Genomic DNA, 12,084 nt, shown 5'->3' with positions numbered 1-12,084 from the left:
AGGAGCCCAGGACAAGGACCCCTGGATTGCTGGACCCTTTCCACTGCTCATGAGGGGCTGATGGAGGGCGGGGGCTGGGACTCTGTTCTGCGTGGGCTCTGGGCACCAGCCAGCTCTGAGCTCCTATCCCTTTCATCCTTCCTGTAGTGAAAGAGACAGCAAGAGCCAGTGGGGGTCTGCTACTGCTCCCCGCTTCGTAGGCCTCCCCTCCCTGCCACCTCCCGTCCAGTGGTGACAGGACACAGAACTTTCTCACAAAGAAGGCAGGCCCTGGGCCAGGGGGCCACATAGTGTGATTCTCTTGACCCCCAATATTCTTGCTGGGTGAATCTAGCTTAAAAGCAACCTCAAGTTCAATCTTTTTTTCTTTTTTAAAGATTTTACTTATTTATTTATTTGAATGAGAGAGACAGAAATAGCTACAGAGAGCATGAGCAGGCAGGAGAGGGAGAAGCAGGCTCTCCGCTGAGCAGGGAGCCCAATGTGGGGCTCCTTCTCAGGACCCCAAGACCATGACCCGAGCCAAAGGCAGACACTCAAGACTCAACCGACAGAGCCACCCAGGTGCCCCCTCAAGTTCAATATAAAAGGGAAAAGAGTTTGTTAGAGACCAGGGCAATGCTTCTTAAAGAGTACCATGCAGTTCACAGGGTACCTGTGTAGCAACCACCTGGGAAATTTTTTTAAATACAAGTTTTAGGGCCTCAATTCTAGACCTATTAAACTTAAGAGTTTCTGAGGCTGAGGGCCAGAAATCTGCATTTTATTTTTTTATTTTTTAAAAATATTTTGTTTATTGGGGCAGCTGGGTGGCTCAGTCAGTTAATCGTCTGCCTTTGGCTCTCAGGGTCCTGGGATCAAGCCCCACATCAAGGTCCCTGCTCAGCGGGGAGCCCGCTTCTCCCTCTCCCTCTGCCTGCTGCTCCCCATTTGTGCTCTTTGTCATAAATAAATAGATCTTTTAAAAAATATTTTGTTTATTTATTTGACAGAGATCGAGAAAGCATGAGTAAGAGCAGGAGAGGGAGAGGGAGAAGCAGACTCCACACTGAGCACAGGACCCCAGAATCCTGACCTGAGCCATGGGCAGATGCTTAACTGAGCCCCCCCAGGTGCCCCCAGAAACTTGCATTTTAAACAGTACACCCACATGCTCTTTGAAAACCAGTCGGATAGTGTATGCTTTCTTCCAAAGGGCCTTGACCTCAGCGGCTGCTTTCTCTCCTCACTCTATCCACTGCTCCTTTGGCACCCACCTCCCGGGCTCCTGTCTCTGCACCCTCCTTCAGGCTCCCTGCAAGTGGCCAAAACCACAGTGTGAGGCAATCCTTCTACCCTTGACCCCTTCCTTCGCACAGCGAGCAGTGGCTTTTTTTATCTCCGGATGATGAAGTACAGCCTTCAGCTGGGGGGCATTTAAGACGCAGAACCCTTGGCTGGTCCCCAGCCACAGCTGCAGGACCTAGAGGCAGACCTTGACAGGTTCGGAGGGGAAGGAGGGTAGAGGCAGAAGAAGCCCAGGCAACAGCAGCAGTGGCCACAGGACCGCGCCCCTGCCTCTCCCCACTGACTGGACACCATGCTTCTGGCCACATTCAAGCTATGTGCTGGGAGCTCCTACAGACACTTGCGCAACATGAAGGGTGAGCTCCCCGGCCTCTGGGGTGGCCCGGTGCTGACCCAGAGCACTCAGGCAGTGTGGTTGTGTGCGACTGGGAGTGGGGGAGGGAGCCGGCAGCTCAGGCGCTGATCCCACTTGTGCCTCCTGTTGGGGGGAAACTGCACAGGTCTCTTTCCTTCTGGACCACCCTGTTTCCCAGGAACAGTTGGGCTGGATTCTAAGATGCCTCTGTCCCTCCCGGATTCTGTCACTTCTGCCCTTCTGTCACTTCTCCAGGGCTCCAATCTTTCCTGAGCTCTTCCTGACTTTGCCTGGATCGGCACCAAGGGTACCGGGAAGGACTGAGCCACAGTGCAGGGGTGGGAGTGAGCCTTGAGTCCAGCAAGCAGTGCTGGGAAGCCCGAGACATGGGCAGGGGGGTGGAGGGTGCAGAGAAGAGCAAAGTGAAGAGAGAAAGTGGAAAGCTGGAAGTCTGATTAGATTGTACAACGAGGAGGCAGAACTGGTTACCCAAGTGTGATTTTATAGAGCTAATCAAGACCTAGGGTCATCTGAGTCAGTCCCCTGCAGTTGTTGAAGGGCACACAAACCAACCTCAAGTGTTTCCCAATTACACCGGGTGGAACCGGCTTCTGTTTCCATGGAAGCTGTGCTTGGAAGCCCTGCGCCAGCCCTAGACCAGCAAGCTCACCGTGCTCAACCCCGAGGGGCAGATTGAGCAGTTACTCCTGCAAAGGACCCCAGCTGCTGACAGCGACACAGACTACAGGGCATGGGGGGGTCTTTGATTCTCCTCCTGCAGCACATTTTTTCTAGTTAGACGAAGCTTCTCTCTCTTTCGAGAAGAGAAGGAAACTTCAGCCGGCTCCGGTAAAACCCCGCGTCCAGGTAGGATGAGGCCTGGCCAGCCCAGCCCAGAGGGAAGATTGACTCTGGCCCCAGGACGCAGCCTGGCTGCCAGAGTAAGGGCCCTGGACAGGGAGATGACCTGGCCCTAATTTAGGTCCCTACTAGGGATCTGTGTTCCTGAGCAAGTCACCTCCCTCTCCCAGTGTTTCCTCATCTGTGGCAAGGGACCCAGTGGTTCCTCTCTAAGGGCATTTCTCGATCCTAGGCAACAATTTCCTCCCTTCTCTGCAGGGCTGAGGCAGCAAGCTGTGCTGGCCATTGGCCAGGAGCTGAACCGGAGGGCACTGGGGGGCCCGACCCCGGGTGCGTGGATCAGCCAGGTTCGGCGCCGGAGCTCTCTGCTTGGTAAGTGCTGAGGCTTCAGGCTTGTGCCAGCCAGTGGCCAATTCCCTCCAGCACCCCCACTTTCCCCTAACCCTAAGCTGGCCTTTCTCACTCACTTTGAGAGTTCCTGGAGTTCCTCAAGGCCAGACCCCCTGTTGGCTGCAGCTTTGTGTCTAACTTCGCCTGCAGGCTGGACCCTCTGGCTTTGGCCTTGGCTCTTCAGAGGAATGAGCAGATCCAGATGGAAGGGATGGAAGCGGTGGGTGGGGGAGGCCAGGGAAGCGGGAGCAAGCTAGGTCTCTCCTTGGCTGTGTACAGGTTCACGGCTGGAAGACACCCTCTACAGCGACCAGGAGCTGGCCTATATCCGGCAGGGCGAGGAGGCCATGCAGAAGGCCCTGGGCATCCTCAGCAACCAGGAGGGCTGGAAGAAGGAGAACCAGCAGGTAAGTGTGGGCCTGGAGGAACCCACGTTCCTCACTGTTCCGCTGCCATCCTAAAGGCCTCAGGACTCCTTTCTCATGCAGTGGGTGGTTTTAATCGGAAAGTTCTCCTTTCCCAAGAATACATCCTCAGATACTCCCTTGGCCCATCAGAGACATCCTGGAGACTCGAGTTTGGGAAACACTGTTCCGTGATCCTTCGTTACCCTCCAAACACATTGTACACCCCATCTGGCAGAGACCATGCAGTGGGAGTTCTGCGTGCATTAGAGGCCTGCGCCAGCCCGGGTCAGAAGTGCCGGGGCTGGGACATGGTGTAGCGGCTGATCAACCTGCAGGGCTGCTCTGGGTTCAGCCACAAAGGAGCTGCACGAGTATACAGATGGCCCGAGGCCTTCTGGGTTTCTTGGCTCTTGAGTACTGCATCCTGACAGGGAACCGGTAATAGGCATATGTTCAAGGCCAAGGGCTCTACTGAGACTCTGGTGGCTCTGCCTTCCTCCAGAGCTTCTATGCTGCCTGTTGCCCTAAGTTCAGGTAAACCCACTCCTTCTTCAAGTTCTGAGTTAGCAGACTCCTGGTTTGGGAGTCAGGAAATCGGAGATGCAGGCCCCGCAATGGCCTGAGGCTAAGGGTCTCTGGGCCTACAGCCTTCCATTGTAAAATGAGCTATTGGATTGAAAACCTCTTTTTTTTTTTTTAATTTTTATTTATTTGACAGATCACAAGCAGGCAGAAAAAGAGAGAGGGGGAAGCAAGCTCCTTGCCAAGCAGAGAGCCCGATGTGGGGCTCGATCCCAGGATCCTGGGATCATGACCTGAGACAAAGGCAGAGGCTTTAACCCACTGAGCCACCCAGGTGCCCCTGAAAACCTCTTTTAAGCTCCCACCCGACATTGGGTGCGCGTGATTAGCTGGTTGTAGAGCAGACTCTCCCACTCCCAGGTTTGTCTCGCTCAGCAGCTTTGTGCTTCTGAGTCAAGCAGAGCCTTTTCAGTTGGACCTACCCACGCTCATCAAAACTTACCACCAAGAAAAGAGGGTCCAGGAGCAGGCAGGTTACCTCTCAAGGCTTCAGCAGATGTTCAGGGCTCGCAGCAAGAAAGATTACCGTCTTAATCAGAAGTGCTGTTAGGCTTCTTCATGCTTAGCTCAGACTTCTTTCCTGCCTTGCCTGCCTTGCCCATCTGTGGGCCCTAAGCGAGAGATATTTTTCTCTGACCTTTATCCTGAACCTCCTCTTTTGTCCCTGACAGACGAATGGGGACAAAGTGCTGAGTAAAGTGGTCCCAGATGTGGGCAAGGTGTTCCGGCTGGAGGTGGTGGTGGACCAGCCCATGGAGAGGCTCTATGAAGAGCTCGTGGAACGCATGGAGGCAATGGGAGAATGGAACCCGAATGTCAAGGAGATCAAGGTGAGGAGAGTCCAGATTTGGGGAGGTGGGGCAGGAACCCTGGGAGCTCAGTCAGAAAGGTACGCAAAGAAGCTGCAAGCTGTGAGTGGTGCCTTTGCCCCAGCACTGGCTGAGTGGTAACTCTGGCTCCCTGTGGCCTGCTAGGTCCTGCAGAAGATTGGAAAAGACACAGTCATCACCCACGAGTTGGCTGCAGAAGCAGCAGGAAACCTGGTGGGGCCCCGAGATTTCGTGAGCGTGCGTTGTGCCAAGCGCCGCGGGTCCACCTGTGTGTTGGCTGGCATGGCCACACATTTTGGGGAGATGCCCGAGCAGAAAGGTGTCATCAGGTAATACTGGCAATCCCTCTTGGAACATAGGTTTGTGGGATGCACCGCCAAGTGTGTGATGAATCCTCAGCTCCAAGAAACCAGGCCTTGATCCCTACCTTCAGCTTCCTGTTACATGGAAATATTATTTTTCCATAGCAGGGGAGGAAGACAAGTTTGGCCCCACATAGCCACTTTGTCCTGAATTTCCCAGGAAATTTAAGCACCTTAATAATTTTCTAGAACACATAGGATTGAGGTTTAGCTGGTGTGTTCAGGTACAACCCTACTGGTGATCAAAATGTAATCCATACTACTCAGAACACAGCTGCTACCCCCATTTTCCAGGGGCCCCAGCCACTGCCCTGAACACTTTCTCTGGCATCAGCAACTTAAAGGCACCACGGGAGGCTGCCAGGCTCCAGGTCCACCCAGCATGTGTTTTGATGATCTGGCAACCATGCCAACCATTACATATCACCCTTGGCAAAAAATATTTCTGAGATTGGGAAAAGGCAAGGCAATAGGGAAGTGTGGCTAGTATAACTGGTCAGCATAAAGAATTCTGCACAGTCCTCCTGACTTGACTTCTCTTCATTTGCCAGAGGTGAGCATGGTCCCACGTGCATGGTGCTCCACCCCCTGGCTGAAAGCCCCTCCAAGACCAAACTCACCTGGCTGCTCAGCATTGACCTCAAGGTGAGGGGCACAAGACGGCTCAGTGTGCAGGTGGTGGGGAGGAAAACTGGCTCTCACCCTCCCACATCATCCCAAAAGGAACGGGAAAAACCCTCTTCCATTTTTTAGATAGGCTGTTGGAGGGAAGAGGCTTGAGTAATGGCCTGTTATTCCATCATCTCAAAAGCCTGTAATAGCTCCTCCCTTTTACCTCGTGTCACATTTCAACTCTGCAGTTACCAATTTGGAAAGAAGAAACTTAGGCCCCACAAGATACGGTCACTAGCTCAGGGTCACACAGCTGGGATGAGAGCAGTTCTGTGCTTCTTACACTGTCGGGACAGCAGGGCAGTAATGCAGTCTTCCTGGTTGACCCCAAGGTCACACCCATAAACAGAGCTGGAAGACCAAGCCCTAAGCAACTCATGTTTGTGATAGGATACAGAGGTTTCTACAGTGGAACATTACCTATGAGATGGCCTAATTCTTCTTCTTCTCTAGGGATGGCTGCCAAAGACCATCATCAACCAGGTCTTATCACAGACTCAGGTGGATTTTGCCAACCACCTGCGCAAGCACCTGGAGTCCAGCCCTGCTCCTGAAGCCAGGTGTTAAGGACCAGCCTGCTTCTTCCAACTGTCCCTAGCTGCACTGGCTTGCACGCTCGTCGGGAAGATCTCTGCTAGAAGCCTACAAGTCTGTCTAAGATCTTCATCTGCGACTGTGGGATGGGGTGGGAGTGTATTTACAGTAGGATACTGGGACTCTGGTCAAATTTTACAACCAAGAAAATGGGGACAAGGCTTTTAAGAGAAAGAGCTTTCTAACTTCATTTGGTGATTAGCTGCGAAATGAAGGTTAAGGGACCCCAAATATTTGTAAGACTTCTTTCTGGGCCCTTACACTTCTATTTATCTTTAAAATGGTACTGATACAGGGTGTGAGGGTGCTAAACACAAGGACTGGGGCCTTATGTTTTATGGGCTCATGAGCTCCATTCCTTATAGGCCATGTGTGTGGATGCAGCAGGGTTTGACAAAAGGGACTCCAGCAACCCTCTGCTCCTCTACCAAATAAGTAGCCAGCGGCACCAAAGAAGAGCAACGCCCCACAGCAGGTGCCTTTGAGAAATGTAGTCTAAGTTTTCTTGATTGAAAAAATGCAGAAAACTAATTAATCCCATTCTCCTACTTCTTCCATGAGCACCAGTCAGAATAAACAATCATAACTGACACAAAAACTTCAGTCTGTACCTATTTGTTTAAAAATTCTCTTAAAAAAAATCATTCTAGTAAACTGCAACTTTTTGATAAAGGAGTCCTAGACAAAGGTTTTTTTTTTTTTTTTTTAGATGTTATTTATTTATTTGAAAGAGAGACAGAGAGAGCACAAGTCGGGGGGAGGGGCATAGGAAGAAGGATAAGCAGACCCCAAGTTCATGACCTGAGCAGAAGCTGGACAAAGATTTTAATGAAACTAGATCCCATAGACCACTAGAAGGAAAAACTACTGGGCACTTAGGTCACTCAATTATTTAAAATCTGTTATCAGGATCTTTCAAAAGGGTTTAATTTCCATGATAAGCACAAGCCTAAATCAATTCTTGAAAGAACTCTAGAACTGGTGACTGATGGATGAGTACTGGAAGAGGATTCTGACTGAGGATTTTTATTTACCTACTTAAAAGACAGGACAGAGGGACACCTGGGTGGCTCAGTCAGTTAAGCGTCTGTCTTCAGCTCAGGTCATGATCCCAGGGTCCTGGGATGGAGTCCCGCATCGGGCTCCCTGCTCAGCAGGGAGCCTGCTTCTCCCTCTGCCTGCTGCTCTGCCTTCCTGTGCTCTCCATCTCTCTGTCATAAATAAAAAAAATCTTAAAAAAAAAAAAAAAAACCGACAGGGCAGGACCAAATATGAGAGAATGAATGACGAAGTTGACTAGAAACAAATCTTATTATTTTCCCTGAAGAGAATGTTGAGATCTAAAAAGGGAACTGAATCTTTAGTTCAGAGCTAATTATATCAGCTTCCAGCCTGGTTCAGGGCTGCCACTTTCTGCCATTAACAGGTCAGTGTTTTACAATTTCCAGAGGAGATGGCTGAAAAGAGTTGCTATGGTGATAGCCAATTCCCCTTCCAAGATTCAGAGAACTTATGCTTTAAAAATATAAACTGGGATGGGATTATTTTGCTAATGTGTGTAGGGAAGGTGCAAAACCAACCCTTACCGGGAGCCTGGGTGGCTCAGTGGGTTAGGCCTCTGCCTTCAGCTCAGGTCGTGATCTCAGGGTCCTGGGATGGAGGCCCACATCGGGCTCTCTGCTCGGCGGGGAGCCTGCTTTCTCCTCTCTCTCTCTATGCCTGACTCTCTGCATACTTGTGATCTCTCTCTCTCTGTTTCAAATAAATAAATAAAATCTTAAAAAAAAAAAAAAACTCTCTTCTAAAAACCAACCCTTACCACTTGAAGCTTTTCCATTCTGGTTCTAATAGCATTGATGATTTAAAGCATTTGGAAATAGAGCCCTAGCTTATTTATTAAAGAGTTTAGCAGGAGTGGGAGTGCTGATATTTATTGAGCTATTAAAATTTTACAGCTCAGAAAAGCATTTTTTGTTATTTATTCTGATCGTTTCCTAGAGTGATCTATTTTTAGCATAGATTACATTATTGTTGGGGTGCCTGGGTGGCTCAGTCGGTTAAGCGTCTGCCTTTGGCTCAGGTCGTGTTCCCAGGGTCCTGGGATCAAGTCCCACATTGGGCTCCCTGCTCCGCGGGAAGCCTGCTTCTCCCTCTGCTTGTGTTCCTGCTCTCACTCTCTCTGTCAAATAAATAAAAATAAAACTCACACACACAATTATTGTTTATCTATCTGGGAGCTTCAGAATGAGAGGGCATAGTTGTAGAAGTATATCTAGAACAGAATTATCATCCACTCCCAGCTAAGAGAAAATGATTGTTTAAAGATGTTTAAAGATGTCTGAAGCAATATACACTCTGGTTTCAGAAAAGAACAGGCTGAAAACAAAACAATGGGATTTTACCACAAACCAGTGAAGTTTTGAGCTTGATTATGATTTGCCTTCTTCAAACCAAGCAACTGTGTCTTTGAGGGGATTGGGAGATATTTTCCCACTTGTTTAATTTTACATTGGAATAAAATTGTCAGTGATGATCTGCTTAGAGGTCTCCATGAAGAGTGGGGATTCTATGAGCTCTCCAAACGAACCTTGAAACACACGTACTTTTAAATACAAATGGGCAAAATCATTACTTCTGCAACCTCTGATTTATGAAAATCCGATGTACAAAAATTTTATCATTTAAATGGAGAGTGGGTGTACAAGTAACATGTGGTAATTTATATTACAAAGAATTTACCTCCAGCTTCCTCTAATGAACACTACCCTCAGCTGAAAACTAGAGCTACAATACAACCCAGGAATCACACTACTGGGTAATTACTCTAAAGATACAAATGTAGTGCTCTGAAGGGGCACATGCACCCGAATGTTTATAGCAGCAATGTCCACAATAGCCAAACCATGGAAAGAACCTAGATGTCCATCAACAGATGAATGGATAAAGAAGAGGTGGTATATATATATATATATAATGGAATATTATGCAGCCATAAAAAGAAATGAAATCTTGACATTTTTAACCATATGGATGGAACTAGAGGGTATTATGGTGAGCGAAATAAGTCAATTAGAGAAAGATATATTTCATAGGATCTCTGACATGAGGATTTTGAGAGGCAGGGTTGGGGGCTGTGGAGGGTAGGGAGGGAAAAACGAAACAAGATGGGATCGAGAGGGAGACCGTAAGAGACTCTCAATCTCACAAAACAAACTGAGGGTTGCTGGGAGGTGGGGGTGCGGTAGGAATAGGGTGGCTGGGTGATGGACATTGGGGAGGGTATGTGCTATGGTGAGTGCTGTGAAATATGTAAGCCTGATGATTCACAGACCTGTACCCCAGGGGCAACTAATACATTTTATGTTAATAAAAAGTGATTAAGAAAAAAAAAGAACACTACCCTCATTCTCTGAGTTCTTCAAACTCTGATCATCCAGCTTTATAACCAAGTCTGCCTTTTAAGACCAGCCAGGAATGAATAGGTAGGTGTCCAGCGGTGACAGACTGTCTTTAGCCTACGATCATACTGACTCTGTTAGGTCTGTGAAAAAACACAAAATGGCCAAAACAGCCTGGATGATTCATTAGGAGACAATTATATTAGTCAAAGCTACCGTGTTTTTTTTTGGTTTCTAATCGTTATGTCACCATACAGTACCATATGTTAATTTTTGATGTAGTGTTCCATGATTCGTTGTTTGTGCATAACACCCAGTGCTCCATGCAATCCATGCCCTCCTTAATACCCATCACTGGGCTAACCCATCCCCCACCCCCTCCCCTTGAAAATCCTATTCCTTGGAGTCCATAGTCTCTCATGGTTTGCCTCCCACCCCGATATCCCCCCCTTCATTTTCCCCTTCCTTCAATATCCTCCTTGCTATTCCTTATGTTCCACAAATAAGTGAAACCATATGATAATTGACATTCTCTTAGCATAATCTCCTCCAGCCCCAACCATGTTAATGGATAAGTTGGGGATTCATCCTTTCTGATGGCTGAGTAATATTCCATTGTATATATGGACCAAGATTTTTTAAGATTTTATTTATTGATTTGACAGACAGAGATCACAAGTAGGCAGAGAGGAGGCAGAGAGAGAGGAGGAAGCAGGCTCCCTGCTGAGCAGAGAGCCCGATTCGGGGCTCGATCCCAGGACCCTGGGATCATGACCTGAGCCGAAGGCAGAGGCTTAACCCGATGAGCCACCCAGGCGCCCCTATGGACCAAATTTTTATCCTTTCATCTGCTGAAGGGCATCTCATTGCCAAACTTAGCCAAACCCAGTTTGGCTATTGTGGACATTGCTCAAAGCTACTGTGTTAAGACACCAATAGTCACTTGAGATTTGGGAAATTTCTTTCTTCTCCCTTCCCCTTGCTTTCTTTCTTTTAAGATTTTATTTATTTATTTGATGGAGAGAGAGAGAGAGAATATCCCAAGCTGACTCCCCACTGAGTGCAGAGAGGCTCAATCCTGGGACCCTGAGATCATGAGCTGAAATCAAGAGCCAGCCACTTAAGTCACTGAGCCACCCAGGCATTCCCCCATTAACCCTTTTATTTTTATTTTTATTTTTTTAAGATTTTATTTATTTGACAGGTAGAGATCACAAGTAGGCAGAGAGGCAGGCAGAGAGAGAGAGAGGTAAGCAGGCTCCCTGCTGGGCAGAGAACCCGATGCGGGACTCAATCCCAGGACCCTGAGATCATGACCTGAGCCCAAGACAGCAGCTTAACCCACTGAGCCACCCAGGTGCCCCCCATTAACCCTTTTAAACTCTTGTTCACCTCTTTGAGATTCCGATTTCACAGGATAAAGACCATAGTTGGGTTGGCTGGAAAGACTGGAAGCAGAAGAGGGCTTGGGATTGAGTCAGAAATGTGCCTGTCTTCCCAGTTCTGACTACCGTTCCTCAGACTGCCTACCTTGCTACCCCAGTCCCAAGAGGAATCCAATGTGAAAGGGAAGCAAAGTGCCACACACACTTGAAGACCAGTTTTATTTGGGAAGAATTTCTAATTGTTAAAGCTGCAAGCAAGTTTTTTTTTTCCACAATTACAGTTCTACAGACCTAGTAGTTCCAGAGACCCCAGTGTTCAAAAATATTTCAAAATGAATAAAAACCCACATCAAAAGGAAAGACCTTTTAGATCTGGAATGTAGAGCCATAGATTTCAGGTGTTCTCAGATTCAAGCCAATTACTTCCTTGGAAATCAGATAGGATGAACTCAACATTACAAAAAAAAAAAAAAGTCTTTAAATAAGTTAGGTATGTGGACAAGATTATTCATTCGGTAGAAAATACAGCAAGGTATCAAGTCCCAGTTGGTGGGATACATTGTACAGCACCAGTTTCACAGGGAGCGCATGGGATCTGAGGGTCAGCAGCTGCTGGCATATGGCACACAAAATAGAAGCAGTCACCAGAAGTGGGCAAAGTGTTGCAGGGCAGGCAGTCTCTGCCAGTCTCACCCCTACTTTTCACTTGCTAACAGGAGAGGCTCTGTGCTGCGGTATCTTTGGGAGAATGTTTGCAATAGTTAAAAAAAAAAAAACAAAAAAACAGATCCCCCCTCCCCAATTTATTCCCCAGAAAGTCCACAGCTGCAAAGAAAGAGGGACCTGGTCAGGGTTCCCATGGCGGACTGCGCCTCCCATCCACCTCTGTTTCCACATGATATAAGACATCAGCCAGAGTATGTTCTACCACAGCGCCCCAGCCCATGTCACTCATCTGTGG

General features: G+C 48.3%; 2 protein-coding genes across 7 annotated transcripts in view; one reads left to right on the top strand and one right to left on the bottom strand.

Annotated features, from left to right (window-relative positions):
- Nucleotides 1-1,414: 1,414 nt before the first annotated feature.
- Nucleotides 1,415-6,610, top strand: STAR (steroidogenic acute regulatory protein). The gene is made up of 7 exons (XM_047717098.1): nt 1,415-1,643; nt 2,762-2,875; nt 3,173-3,300; nt 4,554-4,712; nt 4,857-5,041; nt 5,626-5,719; nt 6,200-6,610. The coding sequence occupies exons 1-7, from the start codon at nt 1,580-1,582 to the stop codon at nt 6,311-6,313; spliced, it is 858 nt and encodes a 285-aa protein (XP_047573054.1). The 5' UTR covers nt 1,415-1,579; the 3' UTR covers nt 6,314-6,610.
- Nucleotides 6,611-11,323: 4,713 nt separating this feature from the next.
- Nucleotides 11,324-12,084, bottom strand: part of ASH2L (ASH2 like, histone lysine methyltransferase complex subunit) — a 29,429-nt gene continuing 28,668 nt past the window's right edge. For 5 of the 6 annotated variants that reach the window (XM_047717090.1, XM_047717092.1, XM_047717095.1 and 2 more), the window contains exon 16: nt 11,324-12,078. In XM_047717090.1, the coding sequence (XP_047573046.1) occupies nt 11,971-12,078 (108 nt within the window). In that variant the 3' untranslated portion in view covers nt 11,324-11,970. The remainder of the gene's footprint in view (nt 12,079-12,084) is intronic. The other variant, XM_047717091.1, reaches the window with a different exon arrangement.

The sequence above is a fragment of the Lutra lutra genome, chromosome 2, assembly GCF_902655055.1.
Source record: "Lutra lutra chromosome 2, mLutLut1.2, whole genome shotgun sequence".
NCBI classification, from domain to species: domain Eukaryota; kingdom Metazoa; phylum Chordata; class Mammalia; order Carnivora; family Mustelidae; genus Lutra; species Lutra lutra.
This window is presented reverse-complemented; position numbering and strand designations above follow the sequence as displayed.